We start from the raw sequence: 27,179 nt of genomic DNA, 5'->3' as shown, positions 1-27,179 counted from the left end.
AAGATACGTTTTGGTTTCCCTGTGCAGAACTGGATTCATTTTATTGCTCGTGCTTACCTATAACCAAACTCAGTATGTTGTTTATCATAATAATATTTTAGATCATTACTGCTTGGTGTCAAGCGTTCCACAAGGATCTAATTTAGGACCATTTCTATTTCTAATGGTAAGCGACCTTCTGAATTCACGATTCGCCATGTATGCCGATTACTTCAAATGTTTTATGTCTGTGATCAATGACTGTGATCGATTACAACAGGATTTGGATAACGTAATAGAATGGGGTTTTAAGAACCGGCTAGAATTTAATGTACCAAAACATTAAGACAGTTACAACATATAAGGCTTTAGTGTTACCGATGTTCGAATACGGTAGAAGATTGAGAAGATCTTTGGTATGTGAGAAGTACCTACGCCGTCACTCGTACCAATTGTAGACTGTTCCTCACACCCTTGTAAAGTAATAGGACAGCATAGCTTTCAGTCAAAGACTGATTTATTTACACGTGAGTTTGTCCTTGTGAATTCTGGGGAGATCCTTAGCAAATCCCAGGAAGGTCGAAGAGGATTTATATATTTTACTAATATTCTTAGGAGGTTTTAAAGGTTCTATGACGGTCATAAAATAACCCTTAAGCTGAGTACTCATTGAAGAACTGCAACTGGAATTGCAATCGTTACTGTATCAGATCATCGTCAATGTATATGGTCCAGTAATTCTAGGAAATATAGAAAAAATCATTCGTGTAGTTTCAATTTTTTCACGAATGTGTGGTTGAAGGTCCCCTGATAATTGTGTAATAAAGTCCCGATCGATTTCGTTGCTGCTGCGAGCAGGGGATGGGGTATTGAAGGTACAGTTTTGCGGTTTTTCGGGTATAGTATATCACAAATGGTGAGTCGTAGGGAAAAATAATCAAAATCGAAAGACCATCAAACTTGTACAACTTTGTTTCTATAATTTTTTTCCAAAAAACGCATCGTTTTCCAGCTACAGTGAGAAATTTTCAGAAACCTTACGTTTTCGGTCGCACTTTTTGTTTTTCACAATTCATTTTACTGTACAATTGAAATTCCTAAACTAACCAAACTCCCCAATCAAGAATGATCGATTAGTGAATCGTAAAACAACTTTCCACAATTAAATTGACATTCCGAGCAAAAATTCTTACGTATAGGGTCAATTACGGGTAAAGCAAATAAGCCAACTGCTTCGAATAAAGTTAGATGTTGACGTCAAGAAGTGAGCTCACTTCTCGCATCGAAAACCTGAAATCAATCTAAAGAAAACCTCCCAAGTCGCAGAGGTCGGTATATATAATTAATCAATTAATGCCTGAAGGGCCTCGCTCTACTCGTAGTCCGCTTCTATACTAAGTACTCAATTGGACAACTCCTTTAGAAGGAAGTGGTGATCTCCAACAACATTCGCGATTCCACCTCTATCATAACTTAACCGAGATGGCAAAGATACTGGTCAAGTTTACAAATTACTTAAATGTAATTGCATATAATCCTGAAGTGGCACTAAGAAGTTCCTTGATATTAAATTTCGTTCATGACCCGTTGACCCATTTCACAGCAAAATGGCCGTTTGTTATCAGCAGTTGTCGGCATTCGTATGTCGAACAAGAATTGTATAAGTACAGTAAAACGTAAAACGTATCCGGAATTTATACTGTGTACCTACTCTAAAATTAAAACCCTCAAAAATAAGAGGGCTAATCGTAGATGAATGCAAAAGCGTGGACGGAAATTGCAGTATGACAAATTACAGCCGAACGATAAAAAAGGAATAACGCAAATTAAATCCTCGCTAGGAATATATAGGTGAAATCCGTCCAACAATATTTCGAAATCCCCAATTATGAATTCAATTGCCAGACTGATCTCTGGCGATTGGGTCAAAATTGATCCAAGTACACTGAGTGTACAAATACTTATGGCCCGTCATAAGTATCTGAACACCCAGTGTTTAGAAATGTCCGATCATTTTGAAATTTGGTACACATGTTCTTTGTTAAAAGTAAAACTAATGCCTATTTAAAAAACTTGTTTTGTGCATGCGCAATCCAATTTTTTAATTGTTAAGGTATTTAAACGAAATTTTGTATGTAGGCACATTTTTTCATGTACAATAATTTTACACTTTTGTCGTTTATTGACGATCCTCAAGATCGTTTATTATGTTGTATCATCGGCTGCCCGTCTGTCTGTCTGTCCGTCCGTCCGTTTGTCTGTCCGGTGCAGTTGTGCATGATAACTTTTGTATTTTCTCAATCCAATTTTCTTATTTGTTAAGGTATTCAAATGAAATTTTGTACTTATGTAAGCACTTCGAATAAAGGTAAAACTAATGCCAAATCAAAATTATTGTTTTGCGCATGCACAATCCAATTTTTTTTATTTATGAAGATATGTAAATGAAATTTTGTATGTAGGCGCCTCCAATAAAGGTAAAACTAAAGCCGAATGAAAAAAACTTCTTTTGCGCATGTGTAATCCAATTATGTATTAAGATTTATGATTTATGGCTCAGTGGTAGAGCGTTGGGTTATAAATCCGAAGGTCGGGTGTTCAAACCTGGGTTGAGGTGAATTTTTCATCTGTGGCGGAGATGGAAATTACCTTAGACCAGTTCCGAGCATTCTACCGACTACTCCGAATTAGGTTTTCCTGCAGTTTTCCTAATTCGCAAGGTAAATACCGGAGTAGTATAGACCAACTTAAGACCTTCTGCAGAGGCACCTCTAAATAGCATTATGCGGGTCACTCTGTAATTGGGCGCATGCCTGTTGAGGGCCCAAAACAAGAGAGGGATAAAATAAAATAAAATAAAATAAAAAAAAAATAAAATAAAATAAATGCTAGTAAAAAATGTTTTAATTATGAACCTTTATAAAGGCTGTTAATTAATATCATGAAGATATTTCAGGGGGTGATAGTACTCCTCAAAATAAGAAAAAAATGTAAATACAAGGTGTCTTAAATAGAGTAGAATAACAAGGCTATGTTTGTTATTAATGTTTTTGTAACAAATAGAGCTATCGAAAAAAGGTTCAAATAAAAGTTGCAAGATTCGATGGGATAAATTCAATGGGTGTAGAAAAAAATTTTTGACTTGAAGTTTACAATGTATTTCTTATAGCAATAATTCCATGCGATGATGACTATGAACTATAAACGAATGAATTTGGTTTCAGTCATAATCAGCCATGGAATTATTGCCATAAGAAATACATTGTAAACTTCGAGGCAAAAATGCAAGGTTGGTTCCCAGATGAAATACTAAGTGTTTAGTATCACTGGTTTTGTAATTTTTTGTCTATCGAGTGACGTAAAAATCGCATCGGAATACCCATCAGCATCAAAAACTACACAACTTTGCCAAAACAGAAGGTGTAAGTATAATAATAACAAAGATAGCCATGTTATCCTACTCAATTTAAGACACCCTCTATAGCATAGTCTAAAAGGCGTCATTTTCGTTATACAGGGTGACAAGGAAAATGCCACGCCCTGTATGTGGTATACAGGGTGATGCAACTATTTTAGTACTTATTGTAGAGATTCCAAAAAATAATTGATGTATCAAATTTGAAACAATTTCCCCAGAACATAAGAGAGACAACGCAAAATACGAGAAAAAAATCGAAACTTTGCCACGCTGTATAACGAAAATGACGTCCTTTACACCACGCACATATTTGCATTTTTTTCTTATTTTGACGAGTGCTATCACCCCCTAAAATATCTGCATTACATTAATTCACACCCTGTGTTTTTAAAAACTTGCTTGCCAAAAGTTCCTTTATTCAGGCTTAGGCGGACAGAGGTGCAAATTTTAGTGCTGGCTTACATGTAAGTTTTGCATTCAGCCGGCCCTGTTGATCAGCATCTTCATCTTTCACTTCGAATATCTATTCGGATAGATGTATAGATGGCGGACGACGTTGTTGTCTCAGAAATGCGCTCCAGCAATTTATGTGCCGTTTGTGGTAAAAATACTACCAAAAAACGGGTAAAGTGTGTGAAATGTCTAAGTTATTACCACGATAGCTGTGCAAAAAGTAAACTAAAATATGTGTGCATAATTGATAGTGAAAACATCAATTGTTGTGGTAAAGCGTGTGAAAATGATGACCTTTATGTGAGTGATAGCAAACCAAATGAATCGGAGTACCTCCGGTCTATAGTACGTGACAAAAATCTAATGATTTCGCTTTTATTCGACAAAATTAAATTATTGGAAGAAAAAATTGACGATTTAAATAAATCTAAAATAAACAATCCTAATTCTAAAGGAGCTAATAACAACCGTGCCACCAAACCATTGCAAAATCAAAACAAGGGAACTTCTAATCCTTCTGGAATCAATAAATTAATGAAGACCACCGACGCTGCCCAGTCTAGTGAAATGTTGGTCAGTTCGTATGCTGATAAACTTACTAATGGTCATCGACAAGCCGAGATAACAGAAACAAAGCGTAATACCGGCGATAAACTATCGACTGAGGATACTACCAGTGATAAAAGTGAGTGGATCACCAAAACATCTCGTAAAATTCGCAAAAAATTGCCGTTGCGTGGGTCAAATTCCTCCGTCATGGATATAAAAGGAATTCCCAGATTGCAGCATTTCTATGTCACACGATTGCAGCCTAATATTACCGTAGAAAATTTGAACGCTTTTCTGAGTAGAAATGGGATTCAAGAATCCGTTTGTAAACAGATGCTATCTAAATATCCTGATGCATACAGTAGCTTCAAGGTGTCTGTATCGGAAGATTATTCCAACGTTATAAGTCAGCCAAACATATGGCCAACGGGAGTTACCATCGGGAGATTTTTTCAGCACCTGGATCGACTTCGAGAACGCCACAAAACACCGCCATTAGCATCGAGCGTGGTCCTGTAAGGGAGTCGCCTACCTCCTTCTCAATGTTTGGAATTCTTCATTTGAATATCCAGTCAGTATCGAAAAAGCGTCTGGAATTGGAAGCTGTCTTACAAATTAATAATAATATCAACATACTCTGTCTTACTGAACATTGGTTAACAAATGACGTTGCTGACTTTTTCAGTCTTCACAACTTCAAACTTGTCTCACATTTTTCTAGAAAATTTCACATTCACGGCGGTGTAATGATTTTAGTTAAAAATGGAATGGTATGCAATCCACTCCCTATAACAGACAAAATATCTCATGAAATTGATTGTGAAGTTTCTGGTGTGCTAATCACAAACTGTGATATCATTATACTGTCAATTTATAGATCACCTTCAGGTAGTTATAAGAAGTTTATTGACACAATCATTATCTTGTTTTCTAAAATAGACTTTCATAAACACAAGATTATTATATGTGGCGATTTTAATGTTAAATTTGGTACTAACGATTATCAAGCTACTTACCTGGTGGAATTAGTGCTTAGTTATAACTTGTATCCTACAATTAATCAAAATACAAGAAACAATAATTGTTTAGATAACATTTTTGTCAACTTCAATCGAGGTATTCATTTTAATACACATGTTTTTGATCCATGTTTATCTGACCATTCAGCGCAAGTTATTTATTTCCAAAATATATACATTAATGACCAACTAATTTCTAGAAAGTGTAGGCCAATTAGTAATATTGGTAAAATTACATTTTATAATTTGGTTGAGAGTTGTGATTGGTCGTCCGTTACAAATTGCCATGCATCCGCAAATGAAAAATTCACTGCATTTTTTAACTTATTTATTAATTGTTTTTATTTTAGCTTTCCGGCAAAAGTTTTTACTCACAGTTGTAGAAGTAAAAAAAGGCATAATCATGTGTGGTTTAATCATCATCTCAAAAATATGCACGACGTTTTGATGGTGCTTAATACGCACAACAGGAGAGTACAGGATGACCATACTCGTCAGCTTGTAAGTAAGTACCGTAAAGTATATAAACGTGAATTGAAAAAGGCTAGAATAGCTGCCAATGACAAATTTATTCAAAAATCTAATTGTAAATCAAGAGCTATATGGCAAATTATTAAGCAGGGTGCATCTGATGTTTTTCTTGAAAGTAGTAATTTGACATCTGAGCAATTCAACAACCATTTTGTTGAAATTGCAGAAAATATAAGATCATCACTTCCTAATGAGAAAAATAATCCGATGTTCTACTTTAATAGTTATCATATAAATAATTCTACATGCTTTAATTTTTGTGAAGTATCTTACAATGATGTGCGAGATAGTGTCAATAGCATCAATAACAGTAATAGTAAAGCTCACTATGGCTTAACTGCAGACATTATTAAATCTGTGCTTAATGTAATTTTAATTCCACTAACTAAAGTAATAAATGCGTGCATTCGGGAATCAATTTACCCTGACACATAAAAGATATCAAAAGTTATTCCTTTGTACAAGAAGGGAAATAGAGATGAGCTGAATAATTATCGACCTTTGTCAATTACTCCCATTTTTTCAAAAATTTTTGAAAAATTATTTAAAAAACAATGGATTACTTTGAAACAAATAACCTATTTGCTAATAACCAATTCGGTTTTCGTTACAAACAATCGACAAGTAGTGCAATATTGAGGTTTACGGATTACATTTTGGATTGTTTTGAAAATAGTGAGTTGTGTGTTGCCAATTTTTTAGACCTAACAAAGGCTTTTGATTGTGTGACTCACTCTTGCTTGTTGCAGAAGCTGTCAAAATATAATTTTGTGGACAAATCAGTTGCATTATTAGAGTCGTACCTAAGTAATCGCACACAATATGTTTATTTTAATGATTCCGAATCTAATTTTAAAGAAATTAAAAAGGGAGTGCCGCAAGGTTCGGTACTTGGCCCTGTGCTCTTTTTGATATACTTTAATGACATTACAAATGTTAGTCATTGGAAAGAATTGATTCTGTATGCAGATGACACTACCCTTTTAAGCAGATGTAAGAATCTGTGTGATTACACTACCAGTTTACTTAATAGTATTAAAGATTGGCTAAATGATAATAAATTGCACATAAATTCACAAAAATCGCAAACATGTACCTTTAGTTTAAAAGAAATAAACCATTTCAATAACCCAGCAAACATAAACTTTCTGGGTGTTTACATTGACCCTAAACTGAATTGGAATGATCACTGTAATAAAATTGCATCGAAACTGTCAAAAGCATGTTTTGTTTTAAGAAGTTTAAAAATGATTGCCTCTAGACATATTGTCATTAATGCGTACTATGGTTACTTCCATTCGGTTATGAGTTACGCTATAATTGCATGGGGTCACTCGGCAGGTATTAAACGGGTCTTTGCAATCCAACGACGTGCATTGCGCATTATTAGTAATTTGGGATACAGAAGCTGTTGTAAAGGTAAATTTATCGAATATGGTATTTTAACTCTCCCTTGTGTATACATATTAAATTGTATAATTCACTGTAAAGAAACTCATTTGAATTACCAGACAGGACGTGATATCCATCAATACTCTACCAGACTGTGTGATAATATTGCTTTAAAACGAATACGCCTTACTACTAGTAAAAATTGCAACAATTATTATTGCATAAAGTTTTATAATAAAGTACCCTCGGATTTAAAAACACTGCCTATGAGTAAATTAAGAAATGCTGTGATTAGTTACCTTAAGAATAACGCTTTTTACACTTTTGATGAGTTCCTACTAACTGATTGGTGTTCTAATATTCTGTGATATTTTGTCTATTTTACTTAAGTGTTTTACAGTACTTTAACTTGACCTTTTTTTATATTATTTATATGTATAAATTGCTCTGTTAGTAGATGCACTAGTTTATAGTAAGTTGACGACACTGATATAGTTTATATACTATGATAGCTGGAACATTTAAAGATTAAAGATTATTCGTGTCAATATCGTAATACAATGAAAATATTTTGAGTAAAATTCTGAACGTTTACAGATATGGGATTATCTCTATTAAACGTGATTATTTCAGTAGATCAATAAATGTAAGCCGAATCCAGTGTGAGGTAGACAAATTGATAGTACCTATGTAAATATCCATTGTGAATTTAACGCTTAATCTTGGATTTGAATAGGTACAGCAGAACAAGCTTATTAATGAGAATGTAATTCGTGTAAAATGTCGGTAAGAAAATTGCGGAATACAATAGTGCTAATGCAGTAGTTCCAAGACTCAATAATCCTTTTGCACATTTCGCTGATTTAGGGGGTTAAAGTTAAATCGTAACTCCGATTTAATCGTCACATTGTGATACCGTTTGTGACAAATGTGTTCTCCTTGCTTTGGTGCTCCTCGTCGCACGCACGGATGATCATGATTCAATTAGGTAACTTCTGTTATATATATTTCGATTGCTTTCGAAGCTGTTAAATGTTCGCTTACAGCGGAAAATTTACAACGGGCGCAATCTTATTAACCTCGAAAAACTAATTTAAAAGCGCCCAGAGAAAATATGGCCTAGGAATTTTTTGTTTACACCAACAAGCAATAACGATGAATCATTACGGCTGTGCTTTTGTGTCGGGATTGCCTGCGAATTTGGTTCACCTCGTGCATTTGCTAAATGCCAGCACTTATCTCGTTAGCTTTTGAACATTTGATAGCAATATATGCAATTTGGATGATATATTGTGAACTTAATGCTATTGGTTGTACGTAATTTGGTATATATCCCTTTGTATTGCATAAACATGTTTGTATACTCATACCACTCCAAAACGCTATTTATCCCGAAACTTAATTTAAATATAATTAAAATTGTATAATGAGAAATTCAGGTTTCTTAGTTCTTGCACGTAATTAAATTCACTCACATCTAGGAAAATGTTTGTTATTCAATAGAGATAAAATAATTAAAGTAGGTACTCTTAGATTCTTAATTGAAATTCAAACTGGTCGAAATTAAAGAAGAATGCATTGAAGTTACGCCTTATGTGTCCATAAAGAAAAGAAATGGTCTTATCTAAAAATTCATCAAACAGAAAATCCGCTTTGGCTCTTCAAACACCGGAACAATTAAAAGCGTTATCGGGAGCAATATATCTTTCCTTAAAGTAAGTTAGTAAAAGTTTATTTATTGCTTCCAATCACGAGATCGAATATCTAGCTGTTCTGTAGTTCTTACATTTATTAACAATTTTATACTAAATAATCATACATTTAAAGTGTATTATTGTGTTAATTCTATAGACCTAAATAGGTTTCTAAAAACTCCCAGTATCTGAAAGTTCAATCTAGATTTTTGTTATTGTAGCTTTATCTACCAACCATACAGACTGCCATACACTAAAAGCGTTCACCAAAACAAAAACAAAAAAACATCACCAACAAAACCCTTGTTTCACATCCGTCTCTTCTTCTTAACGATTCGTCCCTGCTACACCCTCCGCCACTATTTCTTTATCAAAATTCATGCGTCGTCAAAATTAAACACACATGCTTTCTTATCAGCGATGAAACTTAATTAGCTTTACATAACGATAACAAACTCTAATCGCAATGGCCGGAGATTTAAAAATAAGACAATGTACGTACTTAGAGATGGCCCTTATCGTTTCACACGTAATTCAGCTATACAATAAAGTAAACAAAACAAACAATGCGATTGTTTAAACAAAACCACCCTCAAATAAATCTGATACAAAACAAGAATAACATGATCGAAATTGTGTTCACTCTAAACTAGCAACCACATTTACCGTCAAAAACAAGGAAACTAAACACATGCAGGGTGACCTAACATTACTGTAGGTACTGATACCAAATAACACGTCCGCATGACGTACTATACATAACAATATTTATACTTTGCGTTAAAACACTATACCTACACTGTACTTTTATTTAATCGCCCCCGGTAAAACTTTCTTGTGGATTCACGCCCGATCAGAACAATAATTATGTAGGGCAAGCTACCGAGTATTACCATTCCTATTAATCAAAGCAACTTTATAAATACGGTACATTAATAATATGAATTAATGAAAAAATTTCTTTGCTATTAATCAAAGTAACTTAATAATACGGTAAATCAATAATAAAAAGTAATTAAATGTGCCTTTGCTTGTATGTACTAACAAATTAGACGTTTTTTTCTAATTAATCAATTGAATCACTACACATTAATGAAATACCCTTATTTCTTTAAATATATTATTAGTGTCTTTAAAAAATGAGTGAAACTCGTTATACGATATAGCTGGTTTCTGTTAAAACTATAGAACAGATCTTTTTCATGTAGTCAAATGTATTTACATAAGAAGCTATGTCAGGAAACATCGGTCTTAAAATACTGTTGTGTAAACTACGTCACACAGACGTTGTTTTGGTTTTACCCTTTTCAATAATATTGAGCCACCCTGGATGTAATTATAATTTTTTAAGTAAATCTGTTGGATTTTTACGAATGAACACAAAGTGTTGATCACTTCGTTTGAATTTGTATTTCAGTGTTTGTTTTTCTTTTTAGAAATTTGTGTAGATGCGTAATTTTTTCGCTTTAAATAAGGCACATCTGGTCGAATTTTCCATTATTTATAAATGGTTTTATCTGGCCGTTTTCGATAATTTTTATATAGAATCGAACAGTTTGCTGTTTGATCCCGAACACGTCGTTAGAAAAGTGATGTGAGCCATAACGGTTCTTTAGTTGGAAATCACCCAATTAACGGGCACCACTTGTGATGCAAAACAATAATGTACTTGGACTGCACAATACGCTCACGATTGCATCCAGTTTAGTTAGCATTGTAGTAGCTGTGTTTAGAGGGAAATAGCTCGTTTCATTTATTATAGACAAGTTTCACGACGACGGAAACTTCGAAATACATTTGTAAGAGATTTTGAATTAGGAACATCCCCTCAGGCTCACAGCACACTCAGACCACTTTAGCGTATCCATTTCACTCATTTTACATTCTATTTAGAAATAATGTACGTTTGATATTAATTTCGAACCGTTTTTTTAGGCGAATACAGAGAGGGGAAATTTCATTTGCGACGAAGTTCTTTGATACATGTTCAGAATTTCAAATCTATATAACAAATTGGGTTAGTCGATAAGAAATGCTCTACATAAAAAAGGTTTTTGAACATATACATTGGATGACAAAGTAAATGTAACAGTTTTCACTGTAAACGGAAATGTCTGTTGAAATTAGGTTTCTCTCAAATAAATGTGGAAAACGGTATGCGTTCAGTACAAATTAAATATACGGTGACGTTACACGTAAATAATGGGAAAAATTAATGAGTATAAAGTCGAAATTAATTTGTACAACGGGAAATTAAAGCGTAAATCCATTTTATAAATGATTTCCGTTAGATAATCAACTTTGTGTTTGCTCAATGTACTATTCACAACTTGCTAGACTTCCATTTCATTGTTGTGGCGGGCCATTACAATGGAATTTCAATTCCATATGTACACATATTCATCATTTAATAATCAGTTATTTTCTACGAGAGTAATTCGAGTCATGGACATTTGCGCCCGGGTCACTTGCGTCCAGGGTATTTAAATAGGACAATTGCACTTTCAAAATGTCTTTCATAATTGTTAATGCAGGTGAGACAATCGCGCCCCATAAAAAAGTGCCTTTGATATCCAAATTTGGAAAAACATTTTATTGCAGTTGTCGTTTAAAATGGGTTGAGGTATTTTCGAAGGATGATCACGCATACAGAAAAAATATGTAGGTAATTTGTATACAGTGATATTAATTTAGAAGTAGACATAGGGATTTGTGCATTGTTTTCCTATGCCTAGTTTTAAATGACTCTTCTAAAGGGCGCCTAAATTTATGCAACCAAAATAACTTCTTAAAACAAATGAAGATCTGGCGATCATATTAATTAATTGGAATATTACTGCTTTGGCTTCCGTATTTTTATTTTTGTTGGTGTGCCATCTATTCAACTGAAGCAAAAGTTGATATTGTCAAGTGGTATAGTGCGGGTAACAGTTCACGGAGCATAAGAGACTTATTTTCTGTGTTGATTACTTTAAAATTAGTGGTTGTTTCAATGCGATCCACATAAGACACCGTACTCAACCCTCAATTTTAACGGTGGATATGAAACTGAATGTTTTAATTTTTGTGGAAGAGGATCACATAAAAAACTTAGGGGAAATAGCGACCCAATCTGCTAAAAGCATACTATTTACTGTAGTCTTTATTAAAATTTAGAATGATAGTGCAAAATGCGTGCGCATGTTAATTTAGTTTAAACGTCTTTCAGAAAGGTTTTTGTCATTTAAAAGTAGACATAGAAAAACCCTATGTCTACTTCTAAATGAACAACACTGTATACACAGGGTCTTGCAACAGCGCGTCGGTTTTTCCTAGCTCATACCGGGTGAAAAATATTCAAAAACCTTTTGTGCAAATGACAACTGTAGATGGTTGCGCGTCTACAGAAATTATATTAATTATAATGTACAGGTTGACCCATTTTTACGGTGTCAATGATTTTTTAAATGGAACACCCTATATATTTTTAGCTGATTCGATGTCATTTTTAACCTATGCATGGACACCTATTCACTGTTTGGTTTTTTGTCAATGTTGCCAAAATATTAATTTTTTTCCGAATATAAGCCAGCTTCACTTTAATAAATCGTAGCGACTTTGATGTTAAAGTTAAGAAAAACATTTGATCAATAATCTTAATCTGAATAAAAGGCAACACTTTGGTAATGAGAAAGTGGAATTTAGCGATACAGGGTGTTCACAAAAAAATAAAAATTTCCATATTTTAAAATTCTATACATGTATAACTATTTTTTTTCAAATGGAACGACCACTATTTTATTTCTCTATTCGATATTCTTTTGTATGCTCTTCAATTTTTATAAGAGGTGTCCTATGCCTAAACCCCGTAGTTTTTAGGTTATTCAATATTTTTCACAGAAGTAGTTACACATTAATAAATTACATGATAAACCGGTGTAGACCGTGTTATTAAAAAACAAAAAAACACACACACCAGAATTTCTGCATCACTGGCGTAGTCTTGTTGCAACATCAATGCTTGAACCTTTCGCCACAACGCCTGACATAATGTGACAACCGCTGACTGTTGCCGTCAGAAATTCTGATTGCAAAATTGTAACACAAATGATTCTTTCTGCATTTTATTGTGAAAAGTGTCTATTTTAACATATTCATTATCATTATTATTATTAATCCTGGCCCAGCAAATCAGTCAAAATCCAAGATGGTGGCTCAATTTTGTATTTTTCATTAAAAAAATTATAACTTTGTTATTACAATGAAATTTGCCAAAATCCAAGACAACGGTATAAAAAATTAACCGCAAGATTCTTTTTTTCAAAATGGCGGCCATTTAGATTTTTAACTAGTTAGTTTTGGCCGCCACTTTAAAAATAAACTATTGTTATTTTTTATATTTTTATTTTTGTATATAAACTGAATCGTGACTGCGAGCGCGAGTTAGCGAATAGAACGCGCTCCGATGCATAATCATGTTACTAGAGCGAACCTGGTGGCAGAGTGTAAAAAGCACTGTTGCAACTTTCGCCGAAGTCACCCGCTTCTAAAGAACTTCTGACCGGACCAGATCCTGAGGAAACCCTTTGCTTCTAAAAAAGATACCCACACTCCACAGTAAGGTTTGTGAATGCGAGAAACGCACCCTAATCGCGAAGATTCTCCGAGATGAGCTACCAAACGGGGCCTTCTAGCTCAGATGTTGCGTCCTCGATTTCGTAAGGCCGTTCCGCGCATCAAGTTCGCCTCATTCACCTAACTCTTCCTCGAGCATAAACAGCTTGTAGATTGTAGAGGACACGTGGCTAGAGCCCGCCGCCACCAATACCTCCGGTAAGCCGTCCAACGGTACTTCGACGTCTCGAGATCCCAAGAAAGCGTCCGAGAGGAATGTTGCAAACGGAAGCGACAAGGTAACCCCTAAACCTCTTGATACCACATCCCACCAGCACCACCACACAAATCGCAAAACCACCACTTCATTGCTACGGTTGTGGAGCCCCAGGGGTAATGTGCAGCAACTGCTTAAGTGACAGAAACCTCGAGCGCGAGGTAATACCAACGACATCTACGTCCTCCCCGGACCCCTCCTTGGCATAGATTTTATTTTCGACGCCAGATTGGTCCTCAATCGCCCCAAGGTACGTACATCTTCGCAGGCAACTCCGCCACGCAGTCAAGTACTTGGAAAAACCGGCGGAAGAATTCTTTTTCTCGCACTTCTGGCCAAGTGAAGCAGCCACCTGTCCTACATACACCAACGTGTCAGTGTTCGCCAGAAGAACCGTCCAGTTCCTGCACCTCTTCGGATCATATCCTGGACCAGCCCCCGCCGAAGACGACCCCGCGGTGGCATACTTCTGGGATCTATACGAAACCACACGCGACGTACTTCAGTATCTTTTCCCATCTCGCACGCATGTTGGAACTGAGAGTGGTGGAAGAATGCGATTCCGCCCGAGCTGCGCCTGTCGTCGTGGTCCGCAAACAGGACGGGGCCGTAAAAGTCTGCATTGATTACCACCGATTGAAGTACCTTACGGTCGCCGATTGCTATCATTTACCTCCCTTATGGCACGTTGGGCCTACGTGCAAAATGACCGTACGCCCAGAGGATCGCGATAAAACGGTTTTTGTAACGCCTTTTACCTTATATCCTTTTAATGGGATGCCGTTCGGGCTTCGAAACACTCCCGCGAGTTTTCAACGGCTAATCGATCATATTCGAACTGGACTTATTGGCGTTACTGCCCTCGCGCATTTAGACAATATTGTTACGCTCTCCGGGGGTGTAGAATAATCCCCCCCCCCTCCACGGAGGTAATTAAAAAAATTTATGAAAGAAACCTTTAATTATCACTTTAGCATACTACGCCCTACAAAAATGTAGTCCGCACTTTAAGGTAAATTCCGTCTAAAATTTTTTGTTTTCATCTATTCATTCCAAAATCATTCGAAAGTATTAATGATCTGTTTTAACCACCTAATGACTAAACATGTACCAACTACACGCATTTCTAGATAACAAAGGGGTATTGGGCCGGTTTTTTCTACAATTAAATGAAATTTAACCCCATTATTTATTAGTCCATGGGCCAGTCGACATGACGGTATAATTTGGGGGTACCAATTTTCCTTTTTACAGTGGTAATACAGGTTTATTAGGATGCCAAAAAATCATGATTGCCATCTCAAAGCGGTAGCTAATAGAAATGGCGGCCAATCAAAGATGGCGGATGTAGAGTTTTATAAAGTAAACTATATCTCTGGAATTATTGATCCAATTTCATTAATCTTTTTTTTAATGAAAGCTCTTTATATGTGCTATAAATATTGTTATTAGTACTTTTTCGATAAAATCAACTGTTAATAAGTAATTTTAAAAAATGATTTTTTTAATTGTTTCCCGAATGTTCTTTACTGCCTGTATTAATACACAATGAATGGTAAAATTATGCGCATATTATGCAGAATATTAGTGAAAAATATGCAAACAGTTTTGATATATATGCACACGTATACAAAATTATATATGTTGCATAATTTCTAATAAAAAAGGAATTACGATAAACACTAGCAATAAGATGTTTCTCTAAGTTTTCTGCACGAAATGATTGTCTCCTGTCGCTAAGAATTAATTTATAAGCACTAAGCAGAGAAACTATACTCTACATCAACTAAAGTAATAGGTGCATTAGAAAAGGACAAACTATTGGGAGCAATTTCCAAACCTTCCACAATATCACCCATCATCACCGTAGAGAAAGAGAAAGATAAAATAGTTTAGAAATGATGAAATTAAACATCAATTAAATCAATAAATCTTCCTTTCGGCTTTTGCAGTATGTTTCATTATCGCGTCCGTTATAAAAATCCGAAAAAATGTATTAAAAATTGAAATTAAAATCGATTAAATCTAACAAAAATTTAAATACATCTTAAAATATGCAATTGTATCATGTAAATACAAAGGATATCAAAATATGCAAGATCCGCAAAAATAAATTCGGTTTAATAAATATTGCAAACCGAAGATACACAAAATCTCATAAGACAACCAAAAGTAAACGATTATTCACAGCTTTAGCTGATCAAACAATTGAATTAAAATTAAAATAATTACTAAATACAAAAATCATTGTAGTTACGTCTATAGATATATTGTAGCTGAAGAGCCATGATCAAATAACAAATGATGATGAAATTGGTATGTGCGGATTATGTTTCTAAACCTTCACTTCTCTACTTTAATTGAACTTGTATCTCAATTTGCACGACACTGGGTTCGTTGTAATGACAGGTGTAAAATTGGCTCTTTAATGGTGAAAAAACTCCCTTTAACGAGTACTGAGAAAACCTTAAAGAAAGGCTTCAGATAAGCGACGTCTGTTCGATAAACACAGCACTTCCACTAACTTCCTCGTAAAACGTGACACACGTTTCCGCTTAACGGTAAACAAGAACTTTACAACTGACAAGACTGACTGTCTTGCAAAAAATACGATCAAATACGGCTTTTAGCCATAACATCAGCAAAGAGTTTGTTAATATTGATGGAAAGGTATATACTGTGCCAATAATTTGACATAAGTAGATTATATAAAACAAAAAATACATTGGAAAATTGTGCGTCAAAATCAAAGAGATGCTATTCCGGAAGCAGCAAAAAGATGAAAGATAACCCTAAGTTTGGCTTCCATATCACCTCACGTAGAATTACCAAACTGGCTCTTGACAACTACCATTACGTAATGCTAATAACTTAAAGTGTACAAGCGCATGCAAACTGCCAACTTGTGGATACGTCACTGAAGAAAGGATGAAGGAGCAGATTTTAGTGTATATGAAACTTTTGAAAGTAACGATGGGGTTAATTTAGTTTTCATTAAATGTTAAGAGTTAAAAAAAATTCCGTTCGTTTACTTCATGCATTAGTTACTAATTGTTGATTTTATCGGAAATGTAGTTATGACAATGGGCCGTATGAATAAAAGGAAGCAAATGCTTATACTTACAAAATTCAAAGTAAATACTCGTAACTGCCCCTTCATACTGGTCTTTTTAGCATGGTTTAGCAGCGTTGCACTGCGCCCTGTCCTGCTGCTCAGCAGCGCTGCTAAATCGCCCAGTGTGAAGGAGCACTTACGAGTATTTACTTTGAATTTTGCAAGTATAAGCATTTGCTTCCTTTTATTCATATGGGCCAATATTGTAGCACACACAAAAGCTTTCATTTAAGAAAATGATGAAGTCGGACCAATAGTTCGAAAGATAGGTATAGTTCATTTTATAAAACTCAACATCCGCCATCTTGGATTGGCCGCCATTTCTATTAGCTACCACTTTGAGATGGCAATTATCGTTTTTTTACATCCTAATGTATGTGTCTAACCGTGGTAAAAAGGAAAATTGGTACCCCCAAATTATACCATTTCCTTAAATTTAGCCAGTTGGCCCATAGACTATATAAACATGAATCTCACCAACCTGTACTTTCTAGTTATATAATTTGTAAGAAAAAAAGCCTCGTGGTTAATGTTATATCAATCTCTTGGCTTTGGACTTAGCCTAAATGAAACCACTAGGCTGCAAATTGCTTCATAAGACTCAAATTACTATCAAAAATTCCTAACAAACATATAAGCAGCGTTTTCGTATCGTTTACGCATAACAGTTAATATGTGTTACATTAATTGCGCGATAATATTCATGACGCAAGTAAACACGAAACGAAGTCTAATATAACAATACAATATTGGTACAACCGGCGGTATATAAGCGTTCTCTCAAACATCCCGAAGTTCTGCACATAAAATTTAACTGCTACGCGCTAATATCTTGTATTATTGCAAGGGAAATCTACTTGAAATTTTGATGCTGTTTATCTCGCATTGAAACGCAGATTATAGCAACTAATCTCAAAACACCTAACGTAAGAAGTGGGGACGAAATGTCTTTGTGTTTCGAAGTTACCGCTTTCAATGACTTGAAAGAAGGTTAAGGGTAGACAATGAAATGTGAGTACTGAGCTGAAAAATAAAGAAGTTGTAAAGATGCATGTTTCGTTATCAAGATTAACCACAAATCCCAATAAATTGTTATCATACATCGCGTCTTGGGGAGTTTTTCACTTTCCTTTCAAATTTCCTCAACTATTAGGATTTTTAAACTAACAAGATGGGGTCGCCGCCCCTCGGGCGGTGCAGTAAGCTTTAGCAAAACGGTGTGGCGCCTTTATAGATTTCTCCATAAATAGCGCTATCGGAGCAAAGTGTCTAGTTCGCCAACTTTAGAAGTTTCGAATAAACCAAACGAATTTTTATGAATTAACTACCAGATAGTATGTAACCAAATTAGGCACCTATACGTCGATGGACATTTACATAAGAGCGGCAAAACGCGTTTATTCGCTTATTATAATATATACTTTTGAATTTTTGGGCGAAACTTAATAAATAAATCAGTGAAGTAAAGAATTTTTGAGCAGCCACCAAAAGACAAACCCAGTCTAAATTTAGTTTGCAGTCTCGGTTCGACCAACTCGATAAAGTCCCCTATGACGTGATTTTAACTGACATTACCGCCAATACTTTCGTGATTTCGACAAATTTCCGTTAACCACCAGAAATCGAGATCGAATCAAAAAATATACAACCAAAAAATCAATTTTAAGGTATTGTACAATACCAGTACGTAATATGTGTCAATACTTATCGCAAAGAGCGTCTACAATAAAGATTCTTTTTTTATATGTAGATTTTAACAATATAACGCCCCTCCTTGTGATAGGTGTTTTAAAATACTGCTACTAAAAGATTAAAGGCGATACTTACGATAAGCCAGCAAAAAAAAACAATTATATCCTCCCTATTAAAGTTTTTAGGTGAATCCGTCCCAGGATCCGTCCTAACAATATTTCCGGAATCCCCAACCAAAGTAAATATGACTGTCACTGTAAAAATGTTAGAAATAGTGATGTGGATTGTAAAATAACGATTTGTAAGTTACATAAAAAACGGTTATATTACGCGTAACTTACAAGAGGTCGGTTTTTTTATGTAATTTATGTCTTTTATGAAACTTACGTAACTTACGTTTTTTATTTAAAAAACCGTAATTTTTGTAAATTTACATAAATGTAATACCTATTTGATACATTTTGATCGGTACTACCACAGACCATCAACGGTACTACCAACGTAAACGATTCACCGTTGAATTTAGTTTGGTTTAATGAAGATGATACAGCCTCTAATTCGCGATCTGGAACTTCTTCCTCCAAACGACGCGTGATGGCGAAATACCTACTGCTTGGGTATTTTATTTAATACACCAAAATATATAATTTAACAAGTGTTTTTATTTTCAAACACTCACAAAATTCAAAAAGGTTTATAGAATATTAAAAAAAACATAAGAAACATAAATGACAGGTAATTTTACCAAAATATTTGTAAATTACGTAAAAAACATAAATTACTGGTAATTTTACTGTAAAATTACGGGCTTTTAAAAAAATGGTAAGTTACATACATTCCATAAAATACATAAAAAACATAAACAATTGGTAATTTTACACGTAATATTACGCACTTTAAAAAAAACATGTAATTTAACATCACTAGTTAGAAAGCTTAATCCGCCATAGTTTGACTTCTCTTACAATTTGTGTAAGCTATTACAAACAATAAACGTGAGTGGTTATCCAATTTTAATAAAACGGGTAACAGTAATCCGACCTCTAGCTAACAACGGGTTTTGTTAATAGCGAGCGAAATGAACATCGTCCTTTGTTAGATCTCACACAGAGATCTATTACAAATACATGTTGAGATATAAATTAGGGCAGAATGTGTAAAATATATTTCACGTGCTCTTCAATATTAGTTAAGGGAGGTTTCCAGATCCCAAAATTATGGTTATTTTGGCGTGATCATATTCTGTATTGCTTATGTCGTGTGCTTTAATAATGCGTCACAGTCATTATCCTTCTCCACATATATAACTAGTTGCGACTAGTTTACCCTTGTTTCTGGGGATCTGTATAAATGTGCAAATATTGTGTAGAATGCGACATTTGATTTCCGCACGCCTCCTCGTTTAAGTTATGCGAATATGTGAAGCCGTACATTTTAAACCATGAAATGTGGACAGGAGTGATTAGGGTACAACACCAAATTCATCTTCATTTTAAACGTAAGTGAGAGTTAAATGGTCGTACGTTATACCTGTCATTAGGGAAACGGAAATGTCTAACATTAACCCGAGTACATAAATCAAGTAGTTATTCACAATATATAATCTGGAAAGATCGAGTCAATTTCTCTTGGATGTTTAAGATAATCACCCTCGTGGGCTTCCATTGCTAATACTATCGAGAACAATTCGCATTTACAATGTAAATTCTCTCCTATAACATTTAAAATGTACGAAAGGTAAACTTTTTTATTCCTTTTCTATTGCCACGAAGTTTACCAAATAGCAGCAAAAGGGCAACCTGATAGGATTTTTAAAGCTCAATTTATCTCCTTGAAACTGCTAACTACACATGGCGGTCATTTGAACACTGTCTGCTAAAAACGTGTGGTATTCATGTACTTTTTTTTATAAATTCATAGCATTATTTCCATGTTTATACAAAATACAATTGCCCCGAAGCTATTGTCGAATAAAACACACGAAAAACACTGCTTTTTCAAGCGCAAAACAATCGAGACCAATATTTGGTTTTCCTCCACTACATAAATAACAAAAACCGTTGTTTACAGGTATCTTGGATTCGCAAAAGGGATTTACATATACTGACCGCGGGTATCCTAACATACACATCGGATCAGCGATTTCAAGTAATACGACCGGACAAATCGGATAACTGGACGTTGCAGATCAAATTTCCTCAGCTTCGAGATTCCGGAATATACGAGTGTCAAGTCAACACCGAACCAAAAATGTCCTTAGCTTACAGACTGAACGTCATCGGTAAGTTCAAAATTAATAAGTTCCATACAAATATCCTTATGAATACATATTAAAAATTCCGATTTTTTACTTGATAAAGGATCGGTTACCGAAGCGTATAAGCGCATCGCATCCTTTACACAAGCAAATTTGCTGCCTGAATACATTTAACAATATTTGAGTTACGCAGTCGAGCAACTAAGGCGATTTTTCTCTATATGGCGGTACGCAGGTAAATGTCTATTATTATTCGTTTTGCCACCGACAAGTAGTGCTGGCCCGTATGTGTGTAATGAATATCCGAAACACTGGAACAACTTGAAAGTGACTTTAAATTGGAGGAGAGTTTACGCGATGACAAATACCTCCTCCCCCCCCCCCTACTTTCCTCCTAAATATAGTAGGTAGTTAAGAATAGCAGGGGGAATTAAATGAAAAAAGGGGAGGGGTGCAGGGGAATTTGTCCTACCTTTGTTCACGGAAAGACAGTTTAAAATGTAGTTCTTTTAAATGAAAAATGCGCAAATATTTAAGGACAATAGGAAAAGATTTTTTAGCGTGTTTTTGAAAAAAAGTAGGGAGGAAGGAAAAACCAAACCGGTCCTATGTAAGGTAGGGGGACGTATTTGGCGTGTGGTGTTGAAGATTTGAGAGTGGTTTGGGAACGTAGGGAAGAAATTTTTTGGTAAGGCTGATTAATCGGCTCTAACAACTTGTAGGATATTCAGATGTACATGTACACAGTTTTCTATACAGTGCGTTCGAGATAAGAGGGTCACCTCAATATCTCTCTTAGAGAGAGACGAAAAATTTGTTAAATATAATTTTATGTGACATTACGATCTATCTGATTGCATATTCAAACTTCCGGTGTAACCGGAAACCGATGTAACTTTTGTTTTGCAAGTGCAATGCCTATATTTTTTACGATATTTGATATGCACGGCACCTCCAAAAAGCATTATGCGGGTCCTGTAATTGGGCGAAAGTCTGTGGAGGGCCCAACACAAGAGAGGGAAAATAAATAATAAAATAAATAAAAATAAATAAAAAATTACACGGGGAGATTGTATTGTCCAAAAGAACATATTAAAAACAAAACATTGAACAAGTTATTGTCGGTCTTTTCTATGTGATGTGGCACACACTTGCTAGATTTCCTAAATTTATCCAATTTCCAACGAAGTTGGGTGCGCTATTGCAGCCACTTTCTCTGTTCGTCCGTCTGTCCGTCTGTCGGAATCCTTATCTACTCCTACAGTTTTCAAGATATTTAGTTCGTTCTTTTTGCATTCGGTAGCGTATAGCTCTGGCACCTGTGCTAAGGAAAATCTTGACGATTAAACTGCGCATGCGCATGCTGCCTAAGTCAACTTTCTTATTTATTAATATTTTTGTTGGAATTTTAACCACCTATACTTTTAGTAAAGGCACACATACCGCATATAGTAAAAATCAGCTGTGCGCATGCGCAGACTGCGCAATACCAACTTTCTTATTTATGAAGATATTTTTTTGAAATTTTAACCATAGATGCTTCTAGTAAAGAAAAACATATCATATGTAGTAAAAATTGGAAACTACAAATGTCATTAGCAGAGGCAAACACATCGCCTATAGTAAAAGTCAAATGCGCGCATGCGCAGACTGCAAAATGCCAACTTTTTATTTATGAACATCTCTCATTAAAGTTTAACCATAGACGCTTCTATTAAAAACAAACATAGCATACCTATTGTACAAATTAAATGTGCTCATGCACGAACTGCTCAACGTCAGCTTTTTTATGTATGGAGATATTTCTTTGAAATTTTAAATATATTATGTATGCTTCTACTAAAGAAAAACATAGCGCACTATGACTTTTCGCGAAGTACTGATGAATTCATGTAAAACGCACTGAAGTTATTCGCCTTAGAGCGAAAACGTTTTTACTTGTTTTGTATATCAACCATAATAATTATGCATATATTTTATGTTGTCATACAGAAAATTGATTACTCTTTTTAAATATCGTAAAAAAACCGAGCATTGCATTTGAGAAACAAAAGTGGCATCGATTTCCAGTTAAACCGGAAATGATACGGAAAGTTTATGCGATCAGATAGATCGTAATGTCGTAATATAAAATTATATTTGACAAATTTTTCGTATCATCCCAAATAAAAGAGGTATTGAGTTGACCCTTTTATCTCGAACGCACTGTATATGATTCCCCGATTTGCTAGAGTGAATTGGATATAGTGATTTGAGGGATATAAGATTAGGGGGAGGGTGTTGAGGGTGTACCTGCCTTGTGTTGTCTTGAAAAATGACAAACATATCAACGTAACCCTAGGTTTGCTGCGATGGACCAAGGTTCCGTAGATGATGAAAGAAAGATACTGAATGCATTTTCAAATTTTACAAAGAGGAAAAAGCGATCAAGCCAGCAAAACAAAAAGCTTTACTTACATATAAATTTGTATGACCTCGGATCAAAGTTCAAGGCCACGACCTTGGAAACTCCCAGGGTAATGGTCTTGGGAAATCCCAGTGTCATGACTCTGGGGAATCCCAGAGTAATCAATTTGGGAAATTCCATGTAACGTCACCGGAGACATTCCAAGGTTACCTTGTGAGCTGGGGACCCAAGATCTTTTCTCTTTTTTCGGTGTCATTCGATTCTCTCAATTTCCTAAGATCTAATTCACTCGAGGAAATCAGTGTCTGTTATCCGCTTCGATTCCTTCCATCCCCTTTCCCCTAACACACAAGTTCTCCTCCAAATTCTTTTTCCACAAACCTGTACACTTCCTCCTCAACGAAATCAATTATTCCTCTAAGTTTAATTCTATCCTACAAATACCAGAACTATGAATAAATTCCCTATCAACTTGACAACCAATCTTTACCAAAAAATGTCTGCCCAACATCTTTCGCAAACCTCACTAAAGCCTTCAACAGCGGATTACAAATATCTCCTGCGTAAACAGAACATTTTCGTTTCCTTCTTCTCTTTTTTTTTGTTCAACTAACATTTTGAGTTTAAAAAATCGAGTTGTCCCACATTCAAGAACCGATTGACATTTAAGCATTAATTTGTGCTCGTGCTGATTTGTGCTTCAACTCCCCCATTTTGTGTGTCGCTATTAACGAACGTAATGTGGGCCCGTGCCTCAACATTTCTAATTTGTGATTGTGCTCATATTGTGCGCCTACTCGAAAGTTTTGTGCGACAATGTTGACGGAGATACGGAGATTTAATGGTTTCCGATGGTTATCAAAATTTTTGTCTGAATTGTGCTCGTTTTTTGCTGACTTGTACGCAAATCTCCATGCTTTGTGCGCCAAATTTAAAACAAACTTCACATACGTATCTTTCGAGTTTCAAAAGCAAAGCAAATCTGACTCGGAAATTATGGTTCGTTGGTGTACATATTGTGTATTTGTTGTGCTCACTTTATATGAAGTGTATCTTACAGAGTAATGACTATGTAACCAGTAACTACCATAGGTCAAGGGTTGTATTGTTTTGCATTTCAATGATATGAATTTGTATGCAAGGTATAATATAATAACTTTGTAGAACAAGTTAAGGGCGTTCAATAATTGTTACGGTAGTAGTTGGCTGTGTCTTTCTTCTTCTGCTATGGACCGTCGATGTGAAAGGTTAATAAATAGAAAATCACTTGCAAGTCTTAATTTTGATTTATCAAAACGTACAGAAAAGTTTAACAAGTGAAAAAGCGGATGATAGAAATTTCTTTCTCTTTAATTCACCAAATAACAAAAAAAACATTCAAAGAAGAAAATGAGTAACTAAATGGAAAATTCTCACACTTTTTCCTTAAATACTAACTACTTGACCATAAGAACTCCCTTTTTTATTATCCCATAACTTAAATTTTGAAATTTTGAGCCTGTTGTGCCACCTTAGGTTATATTTAAATGATATTCAACTGTTAATGGTGATACATTTAGCTGTCAGCTAGGTTTAACAGAGGGTAGTACAACTGAACCTAAGAATTTAGATAAAATAAGCTCGTGCCAAATGAGCCCACAAATAAATTGAACTACGAATAATAACTCGAGAGATCCTATAAATTCATCCTTGTTTTCTACAAGAATAAATACACCACAAACACTCTCTTTTGCAAAACATTTCATCACTTTTAAAAGGCGCATTCAATGAATAATAGGGAAAAAAGTATCTTAATTCCTATGGAAAATTTTACTTCCAGAATCGGAAACTTGACTTGTTTTGGATAACAGTGACAGTAATTTCGCAACTTCCGCTATCTCCAATGGTCTAGTCACTCTAGTCATAGGTCCCACTGATTAAAAGAGGTCGCCAAGGGGACACCTGAATGTTCAAAAACAAATCAGCTTATCCAAATACAAACGGCGTGCCTAATTTGAAAGTAAGTTCTTCGTGTTAAAAAAATGTAGAAGGTTAATGTAGACAATGTGTTACAAATGAATTGTTTTAATTGTTTGACAGTTAAGTAAGAACCTGGGTCACCAAAACCAAGTTGCTTCACTCACTCCAACTCCTCTTGTGGATAAAACCTGTTTTGTTTTAGTTACAGCACTTGGAAAGTGTGATTTATGTCGAAAAATTGTTGTAGTTGACAGATTATTTATTACGTATCTAAAATAATGCACCAACGATACTAATTTTTAACATATTTATTACAAGATGAAGCTATGTTCATTCGCGATTTATTGTAAAATATGAAATGCAATAAATGTCTAAGGAAGGTAAACTGTATTTTATATTTACGATAATCGATAGATGGTGAATATAAATCTGAAAATATTGAAATCGGTCCCCAGAGTTCCTCTTATAAGGGTATCTCGTTGAAAAAATATTGAAATGAAGCCAACAAGGGAGTTGAAGCTTTTAAAGTGTTTTGTTGATTTAATTCTATATACGTAAACGTTGAGATATATGTATATCAAACAATGCCAGTTGTACATACCTACTTCCAGGTTATTATTTTCCAATGGAATCTTTCGGGCTTTACGTCGACGAAACGCATCCAACGTCGGTCGGCCACCTCTTATATGAAAATGCCAAATCGCAGCCCACATAGCGTTAAAAAAGTGAGGATTTTTAGGCAGTAGAGTATAAAATATGTTTTAATTGCTGTTTAACCGCGATGTCCGTCTGTCCATCCAGCTGCTTGTGTATGAACATGAGGAATTTTATAACCCCCCCTCCCTCGCGTAGGGGGCTGCTATATGGACTATCAAAATAGAGAAAATTCTAAAATAAATAAATAAATGTATTCACATTTATTTATTTATTTATTTATTATATACCCTTTGAATAAATATACACATAAAGAAAGATAAAAATGATAAAAACAACATTTAACATTAAACACATTAGAATTCTTCAAGATTATAGAAGCATTTTTCTTGAATTGTATCTTTATAATTGCTTTAAACTACCGAGAAGTTTATTAAACAGTTTGTGGGATGTAGAGGTTCAATACTCTAGATTCATATTGATTCATTTCCTATGTTTGGTTTTTGTTAAAAAAGATACGCCATACACATTAAGATTTTTAGTTTTTCTTTAATGTATGAGACATTCTTCGAGTGGTCCGGCGGGAACCATCGCCCTAATGCTCGACGTGGAGGGAAAATTGTTCCGCTTGCTTTGGATGCTTCGGACAATCGAGTGTTAGGGAAAAATTGTCGTCCTTCAGCCATCCTACCTTATAAATTGGTCCAGTTTTAAAGTTGAAGAGGTGAATCGACGCAGAATTTAATGCTCTTTAATTTCTCTCTTAGCAAGGTTTGCGCTAGGATTCGTTGTAGAAGTTCTAACCCAAAAACTGAAGAAATTCCCAACATTTAGAAGTTTAGAGGCACCAGCCCCTGAAGGGTACACAAATTCAGATTTCTCGTTTTCAAGACAATTTTGAGCTTGGCCCAGGTCACAAAGTGACCTCAAAGGTCCCGTCCCTATTTTACTGGACTATTAAAATTAGTGATTTGTCGTTATGGAAACAAAGAAAATTGTAGATTTTAATTTGCGCGACGTAACACGAAGGATATGTTTCGACCGCACAAACTTTTCGCCTCTTTTCACCTTTTATTTGAACATTTTTGGGAATAAATCGCAAATGGAATGAAAGCTCTGGTCCGCGCTCGTCAAAAACATATCGTCCATGCAAGGAGTCTGATTTTTATTATTCTTTCTTAGCTAAAAAG

At 35.0% G+C, this 27,179-nt stretch overlaps 1 protein-coding gene across 2 annotated transcripts in view; it reads left to right on the top strand.

Moving 5' to 3' along the window:
- LOC116159575 (zwei Ig domain protein zig-8-like) overlaps window positions 1-27,179 on the top strand; it is a 631,052-nt gene that overhangs the window by 589,313 nt on the left and 14,560 nt on the right. For both annotated transcript variants that reach the window (XM_031472586.1, XM_031472585.1), the window contains exon 3: window positions 20,783-20,993. In XM_031472586.1, coding sequence (XP_031328446.1) covers window positions 20,783-20,993 — 211 coding nt within the window. The remainder of the gene's footprint in view (window positions 1-20,782; window positions 20,994-27,179) is intronic.

Source organism: Photinus pyralis, unplaced genomic scaffold (genome assembly GCF_008802855.1).
Source record: "Photinus pyralis isolate 1611_PpyrPB1 unplaced genomic scaffold, Ppyr1.3 Ppyr1.4_LG1, whole genome shotgun sequence".
NCBI classification, from domain to species: Eukaryota; Metazoa; Arthropoda; class Insecta; order Coleoptera; family Lampyridae; genus Photinus; species Photinus pyralis.
Note: the sequence above shows the minus strand (reverse complement) of the source record. Positions and strands in the feature narration are given on the sequence as shown.